Raw genomic sequence first — 19741 nt, 5'->3', positions numbered from 1 at the left:
CCAGTTTGGCTACCACCTGATAATGGCCATATACAATATCACCAAGGCGCATTGGGTAGTAATCGGTGCGGTCGTACGTCGGGAGCCTCTCTTCTTCCACCAACAGGCTGCGCTCGATGGCTTCAAAGCCACTCGTGGGGAGCCGGCGCGGAGAACAGCCTATCCTAGACTTTTTAGTAGGCGGTGTGAGACCTGCCGGTGGTGAAGCAGAAGCCATTGTGCGATGAGGTACGCAAATTTGAGCAAAATGAAAAGACTGAGACCAAGTCACAAAGAGCGAGCGTCGCGTGATCGAACTTGCCGCACACGTGTTGTCTGGGAAGGTTGGGCTTCGGGATAACTGAATCGCAAACGTATCTCGGAGTTGTGTCCTACTACAATGCAGCGGGGCATTCCTGCTATTTATGCCTGGCTTGGGATCACGTGTATATGAGAACGCAGAAGGAGAAAAGGGGCCGCGTTCCTGCCTTCTCCCATTCAGGCCTTGTACTCTAGGCCGCGGTACCACCGTGCCGTTGCCGCCCACGTTCTTTAAAATAAAAATTTTAGCAATGGCGAAGAAGACGGACGCCTGTCGGCCCTGTCAGTTGAGAGTTCTTTCGACGGGGGTGAATGGGTTGCAATTGCCGGCGGTCAAATGGAAGGCCATCGTTTAACGGCTTGTTTCTTACTCGGTACCTAGCGCCGGGCCGCCCCGATGTGGGTCACGAATGTGTAAAAATTGTCAAGGGGGAATGTCCTTCGGTACCGGCAGTTTAGTGCCATGGCGTTATGATCAATCTCGTAGTTTTTATATATAATAGACCCCTGCGTTCTCATAGTTGTTACCCGCTCCTTTAAGAGAGCGGGTGCATCTACTTTCAGATGACTGGCACAAACATCTACGGTAACGGCGATAATTATTACCTGGTACGTGGAACATCTGGCTCTTTCGCAGTTTACCATGTTCATACTAACTAAGACGAGTAGTGCTACGATACTTGGCTTCACATTTGAGTAAGTGCCCTTGGGATTCCTAGATACTCTTGAACCTCCTTTGCGAAAGTGACAAAGTGCTCTTTGGGAAACTGAAACGACTTGTCGGACAGAGAAATCACAAAGTGTGACTCGCCGCTGGTGAACCACGTGATATCAAAGGTTCTGCTCTGCTCGAAAAGTTCGCCAAAGAACCGTAAGAGCGTACGTTGGTCGCTACCCGCCAGCTCGCGCAAGTCAACTCCCGGCGAAGAGATAAAAGCCTCGAGGAATTCAAACGTCTCTCGGCGAGTTATAGACGGCTTCTTGAGGACGGCTTTGACTGCCGTATAGCGCTGTTGAATAGATAGGGATTTTTTCAGAAGTATTACCGTTGTTGCCTGTCTCGCCAAATCGGCATTGTCGCTGTGAAGTGCAATATGGGTCAATCCGTCGAAGACTGCGTCATCTACCCGGTCTGGGTGTGCCAAGCCACGTACCGCAAGCCCAACTACTTTGACATTTGTATCGTACAGCATATCGACGAAATAGTCTCGAATGCATGGCGTGTCTGTGATCCGACTGGACAGGATTGTTGTTATGGTGTGCATAGCCGGGTCAACACTTTCATCGCGGCGTGATTCTTCGCGCAAGCGCCGGTGCTCGTCATGGAGGCTGATGATAACGTGTTCGGGCAGACTGGCTGTGTGGCCGTGGAGTACGGTCAAAACGAAATTCTGTGCGTCCTCACGGCGAGAGAGGGCTTGATATTTCGCGACAAGGGACGACATAGCAGGCTCTGGCAGGTGCGGCATACGTGGTTTTCTCACATAAGAAGGCTGATAACGACGACAGACATGTTGTATGTTGTCCATGCTGATGCACTCCACCAACATGGCTGCGATGCTCTCCGGAAGGTCTTCGTGCCAGAGCACATTGAACAAGACCGGTGCCAATGTGTCATCTGCATCCTTGAGCGCCGTGACCAGTCTGTCCAGCACCAATGACGGACGAGCGGCCCCTTTGCTCCCCAGAGTGCGTGCCAGGGCGATTCGTATCTCGCAACTTGTTTTCACCTCGTCGAACTTGCGCAGTAGGAAGGCGAGGATGTCGTCTGGTAGTGTTTGGTTCTCCAGAAGACGTATGGCGCCGAGTTGATTCTGGTCGTTTGCCTCCTGTAGCTGGGCGCGCACTTTGGCCATGATGCTTGGCGGCAATGTGGCTCTTGTACCGTGCATGGCGCGTTCGATGGCTGTTTGCTGTTTCTCGTCTGCATGTTCGAAAAGAATATCGAATGCATCTGTCTCTGTCCACTGGAGCCTGTCCTTTGATTTCAGCAAGTCAAGCGCGGCTTTAGCAACGTCTACATTGGGTGATTTCATGAGGGAGACGACCTCCACGAACACCTCTGTCTCGACGGAGGTTGGCTTCGGAAAGTATGCGTAGAAGCCCGTGTGTAATGGGTCAATTTTCACGATACAGTGTATCATATCCAAGACGACATTGTGGTCCTTGTGGCGTAGCCGCATCAATAGTGCGTCTGTTGCCTCGCGGGGCAGTGAGTCTGAAAATACAACTTCTACCATGTTACTAGGCAGATGCATTTCGATGTTACGTAGCACCGAAACGAGAGCTGTCACTGCCTCCCGTGGATAAACTCTGCTGAAGAGCATTGTTCGCCTTAAAATCCAGCCGGCAAGCTTCTGTATGTTGGGCCTGCTGTCCTTTATAAGCTCGGCCACATAGAGCATCACGTTCTGGGTTTTCCATAGTATGTTGAAATAATGCTCCAAATCGTCGCCGTCATAATTGTTGCGACGAAGGTGGCCAAGCAGCTCTTCAATCACGTCACGTGATAGAATCGACTGATTCTGCAAGGTGAAAAACGCAAGCGATGACAGAGGGGACGGATATTTGTCGGGATGCACATAGTTGCAGAGTCGGAACAGGTAGTTCTTGGACGTGATGGTCGAGCACTTGGCGATCGACGCCATAAGTCCCCTAGACAGTGCATCGGGCGCGTCCTCCAAGGCAGCTTCAACCACTCGAAACGGAAAGGCAGGTAAGCCGGCCAAGTGCGAATTGTTGTATTTTTGACATTCCCAGAGCATCCAGCGACGTAGCATATCACGATGCAAGTCAAAATACGGTGTGTTCTGCCTTGGGTCTGCTTCGTCAAGGCAGGATACGACCAGACGTAAATGCACCGGTCCCAAGAGGTCGCGTGGCTCTTGTTCCAAAGCGTGGAAAAAGCGACGGAGCGAGTCCGGGATGCGCTTCGATGATTTGATCGTGTCCGCAGCTGCGTTGCCAAAGTCGAGTTGTTCGTCGTCGCCTTCGCCGCCGTCTTCGCCGTCGTCACTGTCTTTGTCTTCGACGATGTCTGCCGCATCACCATGTCCGATGCGAAGCAGCCCGGCTACGAAGCGCCAAAAAATGTTGTGTCTCGTGCTGTACTTGTTCTTTTGAAGATACGCGTGCGCCGAGAGGCGAACCTGTTTTCGGTTCCCAAGTTTGGGGCAGGTAAACATCCTGCCCTTTCCGTCCCTGCTGACGCTGGCGGCCGTCCACTGACGAGCAAAGAATTGCGCCGCAAAAAACTCCTGGTACGTGAGATGTATGAAGTGGTACGTCCTGTGGGTGGCGTCTTCGTCGTCCAGAGACGAGGCATCGGACGCGCGTAGGCAACTGAGATTGGCGAGAACATGGTTCAGAAAGCCTTTCATTGGAGGATTGTCTGCATATTTTCGCACGGCCACGCAGTCGCTTTGCTCAAAAATCACCACTTCGTGGTAGAATGCCGCAAAGGCCAAAGCTTGCACAAAATGTACTTCGCCCTGCATCTCCTCCACGACCTCGTCGTCGGCAAGCCGCCGTACAGTCGCATCCGTGAAGTTGTTCGCATCGTGCGGGCCCCTGACGCGCGGAATGTCCTTCCTCCATAGCTTCCGGGTGATGGCGTCGTAAACGTCGGTCATTGTGGCCATTTTCGACTCACTCCGCAGAGCACCAGAGCTGCCCAGGTTGTCCGTCGGGCGGTTGTCCGTCGGGCGCCGGTCTTCGTTCCAGACGTAGGAAAAAGCATCCAGCTGCACCGGAATGCGAACCAGATTCAAAAGGCGGGGGCGGCTGTGTAAGAAGAGCAACATATTGTCAGACACCTCCGTGGGCATTGTCGTCTTAATATACTGTTGAACCTGCTCCACCGTAAAGCCGACCGTTTCGAAATCGCATTCTAAGCGCAGCGGCAAAGGAACCGATACGCCGGGTCGTGAAGTAATGATCGCACTCGGTCGATCCAAGAGCCAGTGTAGAAATCTGTTCGCCTTGTGCTCCGGATCAAGCAGCTGAGAGACTTCATCCAAGCCGTCGAGCAGAAATAGAGTGCGGCCGGTCCCGCCTTGGCCATCATTACAATCGTTGCTGTCGTCGCCGCTGTTTCCGCCTGTGCATTGTCTGGCTAATGCCTCTGCAAAGCTGCTCCCGTCAGCCTGCCGGGCAAAGTACTCATCTTTTAAAATATCGCTAAGCTGGTAGCCAGGGTGCAGGTTGTATAGCTTTAGTTTGCGCAACGGGAGCCACAACACGCGGTCGAATCTCGCGAACCAGTGGGGGAGATCCGTGTGGTCAGCGGCACGGGTGAGCTCATGCACAATTTTCTTGCACAGCGTAGTCTTCCCGACACCCGCACGGCCCCAGATGAACAAACGGCTGCGTGCGTGAACATTGCCATCGTCACGTTTTGTTCGCCCAAAGAGACCGTCTAACATGACCCTCCTTGCATAATCTCCGTCGTTCAGTTCATGTCGCCCGTCCGTTTTTTGACTTTTCTCCACAATGGCCAAATTGATGTAGCAATCCGACATGGGCAGCGTGGCACCTGAAATCCGTTTGATTTTGAGCATCTCCTCGCCGGAAGCCAGGTAGTACCGCCTTAGCTCTTCATCTGCATAAAAAACGAGAGCACGGCTGCATTTGTGCCAGGCTTCTGTGAGCAGCGCGGTCGATGAGGGAACTGCGGCAGGCTTTAGGTAAGCGACCTGGGAGGAGTACGCCTTCTGTTTCACAAAAACAGCCAGCTTCGACGTTTTCTTGGCCATGCGTTGCTCTGCGTCCGTCCTCATGTCGAGCGGCAAGCCAAAGCAGTCTTTGATTGTTTCTCTCCAGGCCATTACGAGCTTGAGATCGTTGGTACCGCCCTTTGGCGACGGAACAATGACTGCAATGTCTCGAAGCGCTTGTTTGTCTTTGTTGACAGACGAAGTGTTGCTGGACTCCAACGCGCCCCAGGCACGCTCCAGTTGGGCATACAGTCCGCATTGAAAGTCGACGTCTATGCCACAAGGGACGGCCTTTACGAACGATTCGAGTCCCTGAAACGACCGGGCTCTCATCAGCATGTCGCTGTACCGTAGCGCAATGTACCATCCTTTGGGCCGGCGCATGACGCCGTTCTCTTTGACTGCCTTGACGTCTGACACCAGATTGTACGCGGACGCCACGACGGCAACCATGGACTCAATCAATTCGGGCAGATCAGTCAGTCCAAAGAGGCCATCAAACAGCTTCGACGGGTCCGCCGTCGACACGGCGCCGGCCACCTTGCTTGCCGAACCGACAATCTTGACCGTGTGCCGTAGGAGTGCCTTGGCCGGCCCTTCGTTGTCCGGGATGCTGAGCAGGGCTTGGTAGGCATAACTGGACGCTTGTGCTAAGCGGATGTTCTCCGCCTTGCGGAGCGTTTTGAGCTCGTCCATCAGCGGCTCGTGCAGGCTCTCACGGTCGATGCCTTGTCTCTTTGCGTCATTCATGGCATCCAGTATGCTGCCCAGCGTGCTGATAAGCTGATACTGAGTTCCAGGCTCGGCTTGGCGGCCCGCTGCATCGAGTCTCTTCTTCATGCTCTCCAGAACCGGGCCCAGTCGCATGTCAATGGGTTCGGAGTCATTCTTGGCGCTGTCTCCCAGCCGGTCCGCCCATCGAATGACACGGACAAAGGTGTCGCAAAGTCGTGGTTGTAGAATTTGTCCATCGGTAGTTCCCTTCGTAAGAGCATCGACAAAACTCCAGATGAGGAGTTGGTAGTGGTAGCGATCGAGTATTGGGGCAAGGCTGGCTGCGTCGTCGATGAAATCGTCCTGGGTCGGTCTCTCCTTGAAAACGTCGACCATTTGGGCCGCTAGTGCCCTCAGTGCAGCGCGCTCTTTGGTGCTCGTCGTTGAGTCACGAAGGCGCCGTACAAGATCGATTGTCGTTATTGGCCGTGATACTGGAATGGCCGCGTGTGTTGGCAGAGGTAAAACATCCATGATGAAAGTCGGGCAGCTCAGCATACGCAAGTCGGGGATAAATGCTGATTAAGGATTGCTAGGCTTAACATGCAATGGAAGCAAGTCGGACGACCAGACTCTGCTGTCTGAAACAGACAAAGCAGGTTGTCTTATCAAACGAGAGGCATGGGGATGGCCAGGTTTGTCTGGGAGCGTGAATTTTGACGTGGACAAAAATGAGAAAGAAGAAGGCTTGTAGTCGCTGGAATGAGCGCCGGTTGTCAGCCTCACATTATCGTATTTGGGTAAGTTTCAAAATATGACAGCCAGGGGCAAGCCAGCGACGCCCAACAATAATGAGGCACAGGCGGGAGGTGTGGCGGGGTATATTGGCAACATCGCTAAGGTCCGAGGAACACGCCGCAATTACAAACACCACGAAAAGCAAGTGTGAAGTAGCAGAGGTAAACTCTGGTAGAACCCTCACAATTGACTTCACGCAGCACTTTTGTCGGAAGGGGCGATGGACGTCGTCTAGCGGCCCGACACTCGGCATCTAGCGCGGGGCCGGTCCGAAGTGATCACGAAGATCGTCCCACTCGTCCTTAGCTCCTGCCGTGTAAACGAGTGTTTTGCACCCATTACCAGTACCGATACTCCTTGCACATTCGGCTGGGCGTCAATAAGGATACCCCGCCTCTAGCACCGCGCTTTTCATGCCTCCGAATAATGTCAACTGCCAAGCGTACCTGTGACAGAGGCGGGAAACCAAGACGTCTTATTGGTTATGAATATTCTTGCGAGACCTTTGCAGCATTTTGCGATTATGATTTGAGCCTTGTCCGTAATCCTGAATACGCCGTTCAACAGGTTGCAAATTTTAAGTGTCGTCGCGTGCTTCCCGTGCACCATGTCTAGCGTCTTCTTTTTCCTTTGTACCAGTGGTCGACATCCTCGCCGACTGTTGGGAGCTACCGGCTGGAGTGGCTCCGTTGTTGGCGGAGACCCTTGTGCTCGCGATTGGTATGCTACAAGGTGTAACCCTCTGTACAGTCCTGCTTTCACTGGAGGCAGCGACAATGACCGGGCAAATTTCCATTCTCTGTTTAATCGTACATATCATACAGAGAAGCACATTTAACAACCTCTCATGCCCCAAAGACGAAACGTCGCCTAAAAGTGGCCTTACAACGCATGAAAACCTCTTTGTTCACAGAAAAGTCTGTTGGTGCCTGTTCCTGGGACAGCCAGTTTGGCGCCAGCAGCGCTGCAGCTAAACTTGTTCATAAATTTCAATTGACACATTGCTGGCATTACGACTCGAGCTTTCCACGCCGTGAAGGAGCACAACAAGACATTGCCGTTCTGAATGACATCCCATTATTATGTACGGTGATGGTCGGTGTCCATGCATTCCTGTTCAATGGCACGTCTCAATGTTCAGATACCATGGTTGGAGATGTATAAATAAATCCAATCTGCATGTCTTCACCTCCGCTGTTTTCTTTCCGTTTTCCTTGTTTTTCCTTTTTTTTCTTTAATATCGTCCTGGAAAAACATACTCACCACTAAAACGACCCAAACAACTACCAATCACTAACAACAGACAACTTCGTCGACCGATTTCACTCAAGTAAGTGATCTGCACCAACCAACTTTCCCAGCGCACATCATCTCAATATGTTCGGCGTGTTCAAGAAGAAGCAGTCCAGCGGCAGCAGCCGCCGCCGCTACCAGCAACCTGCTTTCCCGGAGAACTTTGCCCCGGACTTTACCGTGCGTCCTGGCGACTCGTATATTGCGGCGGCCTCTGCTGCTGAGGCTTATCTGGCCGAGGCGGACTTTGTGATGCGCCACGACCATACCTCGTACGACGCTTCGCAACCTTTCCAACCAGACTTTGCCAAGCGCCCGGGCCACACGTACAATGCTGCTCAGCCTGTCTCCAGCTCTACTTATTATGATACTGACTTTGCTCCTCGTGTTCAGGATAGCTACAACGCCGGCCAGCCTCTGACGGACTACAACGCCACCGGTTCTGGTATATACGCCCAGCCCACGTCTCTCTCGTTTGCGCCCATCCCGTCCTCGGATCCAGCTCCTGGTCTCCACCGATCCAACGCCACCCGCAAGGCTTCGACGTCGTCCCACCGAAGTGATCACCACTCTTCTCAGCGTCACTCCCATAGCAACTCTTCTCGTTCAGAGGGCCATGCTCACTGTGAGTCGTCTTCCCGTCATAGCCCGTCTTCACACTCCTCGTCCCATCACAAATCGCACTCTAATCACCAGCAGGCTTCCTCTTCTTCCCACCGCCGCCATCGGGAGCCTCACCATTCGTCGCAGCGCCACACGCAATACTACGACTGTGTTGAGTACCAGTAAATAGCGCTAGACGAAATGGTGATGGATCACATGTAGGTACATCCCGGTGCCTTACAATGTATTCTTAGTTTCATATACTTCAGCTTTGATATCAGTCTTGCACTGCATCTATCTACGCTCTGGAGATACTACTCTTTCCTTTGTCATATTCACTATTTCCAACTGTTAAACACTATGCCGCATGTTCCTTTTGTTTTATTAAATAAAAAATTTAAAAAGGTAAACAGGGATTTGAATTTCTAATCAGCAAATTGACGGTATTTTAAAACTATGAATGGATGCGAACGGAAATAAACAACAATAATTACGCATCGTATTACTCCAGGTGACTCTCCTCTTTGATTGTTCATTAAGATCCAGCACACCATCCTATGCAATCCTTGATGTCAAAAAAAGTAAAGGGTAACATGACTTGAATGAATGAAAGACTCAGATGTAAGAAAATATTTGAGAGAAAAAGCCTTTACAAAAATAAATGAACACCATTATTCCTTTTCAATGTGGAGGACAAGTGGAAAACGTCTGCGAGTACAGCAAGAATAAGAGGTTGATACTAATAAAAAACACTGCGAGTACGATTTATACCAGCTCGCCAGCTTCCAACATAGGTATTTAACTAAGCCCACAAACAGACGCCTATTTTCCTACATCATCTTTATACCTTCGTTTCTCCAATCTCGGTGAGTGTCTTATTGACTTCGTCTTGGAGCTTAACCGCTTGCTTAGCTAGATCGTCTATGTTGTTCGCAAACGTCGCCACCAATTCGTCCAGTTGTTTTGTGCCCGCCTCGAGGCCTCGAGTCGTATCGTCTGTGGTCGGGATCGGCGCCTCATTAGACGCTGGTGTTGCCTATGGTGTGGGAGTTGGAGAATAGTTAGCACTTCGTGCAGGAATAGATTAGTAAGAGAATGAAAGCATAGAGAACGACATACACCGGCGTCTTGAATTTGTCCGTTGTCCAGTCTATGGCGGTCGTAGTCAATGTCTGACGAGACAGCGTCTGACTTGGAGGAAGTATTTTGAGTATTGGACATTTTCGAGGACTGTTTGTAAGTAAATGAGAAAGAATATTATCAAGGTCAGGTATTCAGTTGGGTAGGAGTGAAAACGTGTTGAAAAGGGGTACGCCGATTTGATTTGTGAAAAGGGGTGCACGTGGTGTAGGATGGCAGCTTGGACAGAGGAGGGTATGACTATCAAGCAGAGATGAAGACGTGCCTGCTGACACGGCGCGAATAATAAAGTGATTGACAAAGTATTTGGCGGAAGGTCGAAACTGAACGTTGAGAGCGAAAGGGAGAAAATCGAATTGAGAGAGAGTCAGGGAAATAAATAGTAGAGAGAAGAATTGGAAAATAAGGTGGAGGACTTGCACAAGTTGTTTTCATACGTATCTGCAGGTCCCTGGCGGCCGCGCGCCTTCTTTTCTAAATGCACGTAGTCCATACCTTTTTCGGTATGTCATCGGGTATGACATACCATTTTGAGACGAATTGCTGGGAAACAAAACGTTTTGTCGAGCAGTAGCTGTTCGCTCAGAGAGGCAACGCCAGGAAAGCCTTGAACCCCAAAGAGGGAAGGTCCAAAATAAAGCTGTTTTGCTTTGCCTTCCGTGCGCTATTTTAGATCTCCCGCTGGCAGGCAGCCCTACTGACCCACAGCGGCCCACAGCCATAGCCAAGGGTCGGCGTTCAAGCGTTCAGGACGAGTTTTTCTCTGCAAGCACCTGCTAATGCGGTCATCTTCCAACATACTACTCGCACCTGACGGACAGAAATCGCCCAAATGGAAGAAGAGACGGATATGAACAGGTGGAAGGATGGGTGAGTATGCACATAGTGTGATTATTGTGGTCTGCAACGTTAATTCTAAGGTACTTCTTGTCCAAGGAAATCGAGTGGTGAACCGCCATTGTTGCGTCGGGCTAGAGAACGGCTCGAGAAGACGGAAGCCTACTATGCAGCAATCGAATCGGCACTACAATCGACAAGAATACCTCGTCCTGGACGCCGTGCCAGAAAGGCCGATGCGAGGCAAAAAGAATGCATAGACAAACTCCTGACAGTGGTTCTCGAATGGGGTCACGAGGTCATTGTTGTCAATAAGTGGTATCTCTCATCCCCTCGCGTCTGCCAAGACTTGCGCGCACTTGCAAAGCGGCACCACCTGGATGAAATTCGTCCGCTGCTCAACGGCCTTCTCTACCAGGACCACACGTCGACAAAACCGCACAGCAAAACTCGGCTGTGCACTGGTCTCGAGGCTCGCCACTTGGTCGCGATTCGACAGTACAATAATGGCACCATCGACATACCTATAATCGAGAGTATCAATGATCTACCACCCGAGGAACAGACATATTACGAAATGAACAGCTCGGGGTTTCTACAAAAATCCAGTCACAAAAGACTTATAGAGTCAAAGGCTGCCAAACACCGGCTGAAACGTGCAGAGGATGCCCTGAACTCTGTCATCATTTCTCTTCGACTGGAATCTCAAATAAAAGTCTTCATTCATATGGCACAGACATTCGAGGCCCGGAAAGCAGTTTTCGAACTGAAGTGGCTAAAGGATTGTTGGGATCGAATCTCTTTATGCAAGTATTCCGTCACACCGTTCCGGTATGGCAACAAGGGTCCATGGCATCTGGCCATAGTCAAAGCCAGAGACAATATTATTATTCTGCACATCTCAGAATCAGCCGAGAGCGTTCCGCAGATGTTCTCAGGGCTGCCCGGCTCCCAGGTCTATCACGTTCGTCCGGCCGTGTCAGCATCTAGCATCGGCCGTGTCCTCCACTATATGATTTTCTTCATATCCGCACCAGACCAGTTCATCGCGAATCTGAAGGAGAACAGAAGTCCTGAATTTGGCATTACGATCCGGGACGTGTTCAGTGACGCTGATGGAGTGTCTCTGATGAGCGAATCGGACCTTGTTAAGTTTCTGTTGGGTAAAATAGGGGGCTGGTAGCGGGCGATGGATGTATGGTGCTTGGATGCGATTGGGCCACAACAACCACGTTCAATTCGATTTGTACTTTAGACAACAGGTAGTAGTTCAGTCTTACATCATTTCCTATCCCAGAAAGACACCACGGTTGCCAATCTCTTTATCGATACGCTGGCAGATAGTAACGCCGTCGATTCCAATTGTCAATCCGATCACATGTTACCTGGCCCCCGATAAACACACTCTGCCCCGGAGATGTACGGGTTCGAAATTGCCGAATACAAAACCGAGCGAGCTCATAATGATTCGTACCAATACCGAGCGCTGCTGGTGGTCTGGCTGATGTACTCCTTCTTGAAGTGGCGAACCCAAAAGTCGGAACATGGCAGGATTGCAGATTGCAGATGCCTGGTGCAAAACGTTCTCGCCGCGAGAGTTTCGGTATCGGAGGTGTGGCTCAATGCCCTTCTGCCCCAGTAAATATGCCACGACATCAACATGGTTTCGTAAGACGGCTTCTCCAATCGACTGATGGGCCGCTTTACCAACAACGCCAAATTTATACTCGCGATGGGCGTCACGTAGCAGTTCGGTCCGGACCGCTTCAATTTGCTGAGCGCCCGTCATCCGCCGCTGAAGCATCGGCATGCAGCCCCAGCCAGCCGCCGAGCAGAGAAGCTCGTTGCCCCAACGGTCCTGGACCATACTATCCAACACGCGGCTGACAAAGTCAAATATCGTGTCCCAGTCTTGGGCCCGTCGATCGGAGGCAGCCCATAGCTTCATGACAAGTCTGAAAAAGTCAAGAGTCTGCAGCTGTTGGCAAACTTGTCCACCCGTGAAAAGTATTCCGAGTCGAGACCGGTCACCCGACAGGATAATTTGCTCAGCAGCCCTCATAGCCGTGTCGGGGAAAACGTTGCCGTCATCAAAGTCGGCCGTTTGGACCATATGCCGCAGCATGACTTCTGAGCCAAAGAGCGCGTTAATTCCAAGAGGGTCGTACAGGCTGCTATCGAATGGGAATCTGGGCTTGAGGGTGCTTGAGGGTGCACCCGGGGCGACAGTTTTGTGTGATCCAATTGTGCAGTCGCATCGAGCCGGCCCGGCACAGCGTCTCTATGTTCCCTGGCGTCGGGGCAAGTGTTACGGTGGCATAATGGTCCAGCCAGTGGCACGAAGCGTAGGTAAAGAACTCGCCAAACCCACGGCCGATGGGATCGAAGTGGATCGTGTTTTCCTCGGAGGGCTCCCGGGTGCAGCACAGGTCGTAGTTAGTCGGTTCATTGCCGAACAGGTCGAATTCCTGTGGGAGCTCGTCAATGATCAATTGCTCGTCTGTGAATAGATTCTTGCTGCCCATGTCGTCCAATAGAAGATACCGAGCGCAGATATCCATCAAAGCCGCCCCGGCTTGCGATTCGCTGTTGAATCAGCAATTCAGGTCTAGCGCGAGCTTGAAATTCTAGCGGCAGTATTTACATCAAAGAAGCAGACTTTGAATCACCTTGACGCAGTATTCTTCCACAACGAGTTCAATGTTTGATACCGCGGTTACTCCCTCTGTAAACACCAGTTTCGCCTGCCATGGTCTCCGAGGATCAGAAAAAGATGGGTTCTGCTCCGCATAGCACACCATGGCATCCATCATAGACACCGCACTGACATGTCTCCAGCACACCTCGTCGTTTCTTAGCATACCCCGCGAAGTTCGCAACGCCATCTACCGGCGCGTGCTCGTTCTGCGCCATCCACTCCATTTGTTTCAAAACAACGGATCAACGGTACCGGGGCCATTGGAGACATTTGCGCCGGAGAAACCTGCCCGATGGCTTGCACTACTCTACGTCAACCGACAGGTACACGCCGAGGCTAGCGAGGTGCTGTATGGATTGCATCATTTCCGTTTGGCGGACACGGCGCAGAACCAAGCGCAACTCCTGCGCAACTTTGTGAACAGTATTGGGCCGGGCAACGCAGGCGCGGTCTCGCATTTAAGCATCAACTTTCCAGCAATAGAGCGCGTCGTCAGTGTTCAAGGGCAGCCGGGTAGACTTGGACTCGCGCTCACAGGTGATGGCCAGAGCAGTCTGGCGATTTTGCGGGAGAATTGTCCCAACCTAACGATTCTGGAAACGCTTATCTATACCCACGGGTCCCAAAGTCTGCTGTATACAGGCGGTGACAGCCACGACGATCTTGACGACCAGTCCATTCGAGAGGCTTTGGCACAAGTGGATGTGCAGCTCAAAATTATCTCGTCACTACGAAAAATCATTGTCCGATTCTATAGCGGACTCCCTGCGCCTTCAGTGGTTGCAGCGATGCAAGGCTTTGGCTGGGATGTCTACCGGGGCGACAGAGCGAAGCTGGACACGCAAGATGCGGGAAGAACATTACAATATTTACCATGGACGACAGCACAAGACTGGGCCGTGTTGGCAAGATGATTTGTATATTGAATACGACCTCTTCCTACCGAATTTGGATTACGACTTTGGAAAAGTGCTTTTGCTCCTCGACGCGCCTGTACGCGGCAACTGTGTCCGCCAGAGGGAACGCAACGTCGTCCAGGGCCGGGTGGACATTGTGCCGTTCACAAAAAGCGACCATGTCCCGAAACATGGCCTTGGAGCCGAGGACAACACCACGCACCGTGCAGAGGGTCCACAATGCGGCCAGCATGTCGACCTTGGTGTCGGCACTGGTGTTGCCTGCGTCGAGGACGCCGACCAGCGAAAGGATGCCGTCAGTTCGGATGGCCTGCAGCGACGGGCCGAGCGTGGCCGCGGCGCCGCCGACGTCCACAACAAAGTGAAACCCGCGGCCGTCGGGCGTGGATTTCCGTGCGGTTGGTCCTCAGTTCGGGTCTGTCTTGTAGTCGAGGACGCGGGCGGCGCCGATTAATGCCGGACGAGCCACCACGTCGGCACTCTTGCCCGATGCTGTCGAGGCGCGGCAAGAACCCATCGTCGGTGAGTGCAGGTGATGCTTGAAGGTAATTTGCCATCTCCCTGTGATTGCTATCTCTTTCTTCCTGGACGAACCGGACTTGACTTGGTCGTACGGAGCTGGGTTGGTTCATACCAAATACGGCTTCCCAAACGCCGAGCAAGGATCTAGTAGGGCTGAGCTCCAAGAATCTTTTTGTCCATCTTGCTCGTAGATTTATGACAATAGCTTCTCTCGAATGTCGCCGAACATAAATAAAACAAGTCACAAACACCTCGCTGGCACATTTCCTATCGTTTCCTAGTCGTCGTCATCTTCTCCTCCACTGTCGTCCTACTCGATGAGGAGGACCTTGGCCGGATCGAATTTGGGCGCGCCGGCGCCCGCGTAGCCCCGCTGGTTGGCGAGCAGGCGTATGGGCGGCGCGCCGATTGCGTCGCGGGCGACGAGAAAGTCGCAGTTGTAGTGCGTGTGGCCAAACGCCCAGGCGCACACGCGCGGCGAGCGGAAGCACGGGTCGTCGAGCAGGTCGGTGGCAAAGGCGCTGGCGAGGGCGTCGTCGCGGGCGGCGCCGTGGCGCGGATCGCGTGCGCGCGCGTCCCCCGTCGGGCTCCAGTGCGACACGATGACGATGCGCAGGTCGGGGTCGCCGTGGCGCTCGATGGAGGTGACGGCCTCGTTGAGCCACTGGCGGTCGCGCTGGTGGGCGGCGTTGTGGGCGGCGACGTCCCAGCCGGCCGTCAGGCGGAAGTCGTTCATGCCGTCCTGCACGGACCGCGCGCCGAGGGGCGGTACGTGCGAAAACAGGCTGCAGCCGAGGACGACGACCTTGTGGTGGCTGGGCCCGGGCAGGCGGTAGGCCTGGCGATCCATGACGACCAGGTCGCCGAGGCCGCGGTCGCCGCCGTCGCGGCGCGCCGTCACCTCGTCCTCGAACTGCTGCAGGATCTGGCGCGTGCGCGGCCACGACGAGTGGTACGCCTCGTGGTTGCCCGGCACAAAGAGAATGGCGTCGAACTGGCGCAGGTGCCGCGCGAGGAACGCGGCGAGGGCGTCGCGGTGGCGCGCGACGAGGCCGATGTCGCCCAGCAGCGCGAGGACGGGCGCATGCGGTGTGATGGTGTACGCGTCATAGTCGTCGTGGATCTCGAGGTGCAGGTCCGACACGATCTGGAGGGCCATGGCGCCGGGCGAGGCCATGTCGGTGTCCGTTGCGCAGCGGGCGTCTGGCGACGTCGGCGGTGCAGCGGGTATTGTGTGCGAGGACGAGTGAGACGAAAGAGACGAAAGACGCTGGGGGATGTGGGAGGGCCAATCAGCAAGAGAGTCCTGGCCCGGCTTGCTAGGCAGCCTTGGGTGCCTGCTGGGGGGGTCGTGGCGGAGGCCGACGGGGCCATGCTGGTCCGGTTCCATAAACGAGTGTAATTGTCTCATTGTGGTGACTGTGTCGGCTGCTGGAGTATTCTGTAGTATTGTTCGATTATTTAAAGCACACCGTATTGACGGGTATTGGAAGCGCAACCAAAAGACTAACAAACAAAGAGACCAAAAAAAACAGAACGCCAAATCAACCCATAAATCGCCTCGAGGCAGACGACGGCCATCCGTCATATATCTTTATTTCGTCATCGTGTCCTGTCCATTCACGTTTTTGCCAACACGAAGCACATTCCCGCCCCAGCTAGTCCCAAATCACCCCAATGTCGCGACCCAGTCCATGTTCTCGGCCCACATGGCCGGATCGGGCCCTGTGCCAAAGAGGTCCGCGCCCCACAAGGGGTCGTGGTCCCAGCCCTCAAGGTTCCCCAGGCTATAGCTAATGTCGGCCACACTGCCAAGGCCATTGCCAATGTCCCCCATGCCAGGAGCACCGCCCGCCGCAGCACCAGCGCCCATGGCGTAGGCAGAGCCCAGTTCGGGCGCGCCCATGCCGGCGGCCGCGACTGCGGGCATGGGCGTCGACGACCCAAATGTCATTGATGCTGTGTGGAGGGGCAGCTGTGTCTGCGCGTGCGATTGCGACTGCGAGGTCTGTTGTTGTTGTTGTTGTTGCTGCTGTTGCTGCTGCTGCCCCTGTATACTGGTCATGTACATTTGCTGCGCGTACGGCGGATACGGACTGAATGTCGGCACCGGTCGCTGGGGCGGCTGGGCGACGGCGCTGGTGGTCGGCGTGTGGTGCTGTGTGGTGCGGGAATGGTGGTCGGCCGTGCCGCCGTCGGCCGCATTGCCCACACCGCCCACACCGCCCGCACTGCTGGCCTCGCTGCCGCCGCCCCCAATCGCACCGGCCGTCGCGCCGTCCAGGTACCGCCCCACCTTGAAGCGCATAATGGCAATCTTGCGCGCCGTCAGGTCCCAGACGTTCATGCCGCGCGCGACCGAGTCGCCAAACTTGGCGGCGCCCGCGGCCCGCATCTCGCGGTTCGACTGCTCAAACCGGTCCCAGATGGTCGTCAGCGTCGCGGGGATGTCGAGCTGCAGGTCGGGCTGCAGGCGCATGTGGTCGCGCAGGCGGGCGACGGCCTGGAGCAGCGACGGGTCGCGCTGCAGCTCGCGGGCGTCCATGCCGGGGATGAAGGCAAAGGGCATGCTGGAGACGGGGCCGCGGCCACCCGGGCCTGCGATGCCAGAGATGCCGGAAACGCCAGGCTTGGTGGCAGCAGCGCCTTGGCCCGGCACGAGACGATGGCTCGGGTCGCGCAGATCGAGCGTCGGCGTGGATGCGGATGCGGCGTGTGTTGTCGCCGAGGGCGGCTCGGCCGACGCCGACGTCGTACTACTTGACGACGCAGGCGTGTCTGCCGTCCCATTGACCTTGTTCAAGGCCGGCCCGCGCAGGTTGGCATGCGCCGGCCGCGTCGGTCCAATCAGCCGCGCCCAGCGGCTCAGCATGGTGATGCCGTAGATGAGGTGGACGTACAGCGGCAGGGGCAGCCACTGGTAGATGTGGATGGACACGGTGAAGAACTGGTCGAAAAAGGCCGCCAGGGCGGTTCGCGCGCTGTACAGCATGTCGAGCGCCGTGGCCCGCGTGGGCGACGACGCCGCCGTCAGCGCCGACGTCAGCGACGACGACAGCGTGCGCAGCAGCGGCAGGTCGAGCAGCGGCGGCTCGTAGAGGCGCAGCGTGAGGGCGCAGACGTGGCTCTCGACCATGGCGTGCGCGCGCACCGCGGGCGCCAGCGACGCCACCAGCTGGTCGAGCTCGCTCTGAAAGGCAATCTTGTACGCGGCCTTGGGCGCGCGCGGGTACGGCGGATACAGGGGCAGGGCCTCGTCGGTGTCGCCACCGCCGCCGCTGTTGCACGCGCCCAGCTTCTCGGCCAGCTGCTGCATGCGCACCAGCGCCACGAGCGTCGCGTCCGACGTGGCATCCGCGGCCGCCTCGAGCTCGTGCAGGCACTGCCGCATGTACGGCGTGAAGCGCATCGGCTCCGACTTTTGGAAGCACAGCGCCACGCTCGACCGCAGGTACCACAGGCCCAGCAGCGCCCGGCGCTCCTCGTGCGTGCGCGGGCTCGGCGGGTTCGGGTGCAGCACCATCAGGTCCGTGCGCTCCGCGATGCGCGCCGGCTTGCCCAGGCCCAGGTCGCCCACCAGGCTCGACGCCAGGTGCAGCAGGTTGCTCAGCTGCGAGTGCATCATGCAGTGGTGGTGGTACCACGACAGGATCGTCAGCAGGCCCTGCAGCAGATCCAGCGACCGCTCCGCCCGCAGCAGCATGTAGTCCGACACGTGGTTGATCAGCTGGAACATGAGCCCCTGCATCGACCGGTAGTTGTCGACCGACGCCACCGTCTTGATCGCCAGGAACAGAAGCGGCCGGTCGACGGCGAGCTGCGCGGCCGTGGCCGTGTCGGGCAGCACGACGATGGGCACCAGCGGCTGCATCTTGGTGCGGAACTTGTCCAGCAACACCGCGTCCGACTCGACCGCGTCCGTCACCGTGTCGCCGATTTCCGGGCGGCAGATGCACGCCGGCGGCGCAAACGAGTTGTACGTCGCCGGGATGGTCGCCGGCGTCGTGTTGGGTCCCGTCTCGCGGCGTACATCGCGCGGTTGGCGGTCGCGGGCATGGCGCTCAGGGTAGTCGTCGCGAATGGTGCTGATGTCGGGCGACGGCACCGACATGGACGAGGGCGCCGACGGGGCGGACGACCGGTTGTCGGGCGAGTCGGCCGACGCGGAGTCTGTGTGGCCGGCGGTGGACGGTGCGCCGGTCGACACGCCGGCCGCGGCGGCGACGCTGGTCGACAGCTCGCCCGTCGCGCGCAGGAGATCAACCAGTCCGTTGAGGCGTTCTTCGAGCTGGGCCGTTTTTCTGTCGAGTCTGTCAGTAAATGCGGACTGCACGAGCTATATGCACACGGACTTTTCACGATGCAAAATGTCCGAATGGCGGGGAATAGCCATAAAGAACGGGGAGTTGACGATCCACGGAGTGTTCACGGAATGTCCATTAAAACGCCAATATTTGCTTCTATAGGCGAGGTGACAGGAGCCAAAACAGCAAAACAAGCGAATTCACGTACGATGGTTTGCTAGCCCGCTTCTTGCGAGGACGGTGGACCTGGTCGGTGCAGTCTTTGAAGAGGCGCTCACATCTGTCATGTTAGCAGGGAACACGAGTATGAATGCAGTGTGTTGTCCTGTGCTATACTGATCTCGTTTTGGAACCTTTTTGAAGACACACTTACAACGACCCAACAAGATGCAATATCAGAGCACACGACGGGGGGCACATAATTTCACACTCAATAAAAAGAAACAGCGACACACATACCGGTCACACTTGGTGCCCGACTCTTGATTCGAGCGGATGCATTTGGCTTTGGCGGCCGCACACGACGCACAGGCGGCGCCCCATTTGGCCGTCGTCTTGGTCCGGTCATCTCCAGACGACGCGGCAACGCTGCCAGCACGTCCAACACCAACACCAGCCGCCGCCGACCGTGGAGACGTGCTGCCGAGCGGCATGGGAGGGAGCTGTGGATAGACAACGAAGAGGAAATGGGAAATAACGAGAATTAAATCGCCGGACGGGGATGTTCGCCACAGAGCGTCCGGCAAGCAAATGCAGCTGAAACAGTGACCACAACCACGAAATACAATCAATCTTCTTTTCTCAGAGTCGCATGTGTGTACAAGGGAAGGGTTGGGGACGGTTGGCGGACGATGGGTGATGCCAGTTGAAACGGACTTTCCGACGAGAGTAACGCCGGAG

At 55.2% G+C, this 19741-nt stretch overlaps 8 protein-coding genes across 8 annotated transcripts; 2 read left to right on the top strand and 6 right to left on the bottom strand.

The window, feature by feature from the left end:
* Positions 1 to 986: 986 nt before the first annotated feature.
* Positions 987 to 6125, bottom strand: SPBR_03561 (uncharacterized protein; the record flags this gene model as incomplete). Its single annotated transcript, XM_040761852.1, has 1 exon — positions 987 to 6125. One exon carries the CDS (start codon positions 6123 to 6125, stop codon positions 987 to 989), a length of 5139 nt encoding a protein of 1712 aa, XP_040622885.1.
* A 1779-nt stretch (positions 6126 to 7904) lies between these two features.
* SPBR_03851 (uncharacterized protein) lies at positions 7905 to 8609 on the top strand (the record flags this gene model as incomplete). Its single annotated transcript, XM_040762141.1, has 3 exons — positions 7905 to 8379; positions 8414 to 8445; positions 8571 to 8609. 3 exons carry the CDS (start codon positions 7905 to 7907, stop codon positions 8607 to 8609), a joined length of 546 nt encoding a protein of 181 aa, XP_040622884.1.
* A 655-nt stretch (positions 8610 to 9264) lies between these two features.
* Positions 9265 to 9644, bottom strand: SPBR_03871 (uncharacterized protein; the record flags this gene model as incomplete). Its single annotated transcript, XM_040762161.1, has 2 exons — positions 9265 to 9459; positions 9543 to 9644. 2 exons carry the CDS (start codon positions 9642 to 9644, stop codon positions 9265 to 9267), a joined length of 297 nt encoding a protein of 98 aa, XP_040622883.1.
* A 2930-nt stretch (positions 9645 to 12574) lies between these two features.
* SPBR_03872 (uncharacterized protein) lies at positions 12575 to 12925 on the bottom strand (the record flags this gene model as incomplete). Its single annotated transcript, XM_040762162.1, has 1 exon — positions 12575 to 12925. The coding sequence occupies one exon, from the start codon at positions 12923 to 12925 to the stop codon at positions 12575 to 12577; it is 351 nt and encodes a 116-aa protein (XP_040622882.1).
* A 274-nt stretch (positions 12926 to 13199) lies between these two features.
* Positions 13200 to 14012, top strand: SPBR_09238 (uncharacterized protein; the record flags this gene model as incomplete). Its single annotated transcript, XM_040767364.1, has 1 exon — positions 13200 to 14012. The coding sequence occupies one exon, from the start codon at positions 13200 to 13202 to the stop codon at positions 14010 to 14012; it is 813 nt and encodes a 270-aa protein (XP_040622881.1).
* Positions 14013 to 14037: 25 nt separating this feature from the next.
* SPBR_03866 (uncharacterized protein) lies at positions 14038 to 14532 on the bottom strand (the record flags this gene model as incomplete). Its single annotated transcript, XM_040762156.1, has 2 exons — positions 14038 to 14420; positions 14478 to 14532. 2 exons carry the CDS (start codon positions 14530 to 14532, stop codon positions 14038 to 14040), a joined length of 438 nt encoding a protein of 145 aa, XP_040622880.1.
* A 315-nt stretch (positions 14533 to 14847) lies between these two features.
* Positions 14848 to 15714, bottom strand: SPBR_03827 (uncharacterized protein; the record flags this gene model as incomplete). Its single annotated transcript, XM_040762117.1, has 1 exon — positions 14848 to 15714. The coding sequence occupies one exon, from the start codon at positions 15712 to 15714 to the stop codon at positions 14848 to 14850; it is 867 nt and encodes a 288-aa protein (XP_040622879.1).
* A 492-nt stretch (positions 15715 to 16206) lies between these two features.
* On the bottom strand, positions 16207 to 19494 carry SPBR_03581 (uncharacterized protein; the record flags this gene model as incomplete). Its single annotated transcript, XM_040761872.1, has 3 exons — positions 16207 to 18838; positions 19050 to 19121; positions 19301 to 19494. The coding sequence occupies 3 exons, from the start codon at positions 19492 to 19494 to the stop codon at positions 16207 to 16209; spliced, it is 2898 nt and encodes a 965-aa protein (XP_040622878.1).
* Positions 19495 to 19741: the final 247 nt, after the last annotated feature.

Source organism: Sporothrix brasiliensis (assembly GCF_000820605.1).
Source record: "Sporothrix brasiliensis 5110 chromosome Unknown Cont14, whole genome shotgun sequence".
In the NCBI taxonomy this organism is placed as follows: domain Eukaryota; kingdom Fungi; phylum Ascomycota; class Sordariomycetes; order Ophiostomatales; family Ophiostomataceae; genus Sporothrix; species Sporothrix brasiliensis.
Note: the sequence above shows the minus strand (reverse complement) of the source record. Positions and strands in the feature narration are given on the sequence as shown.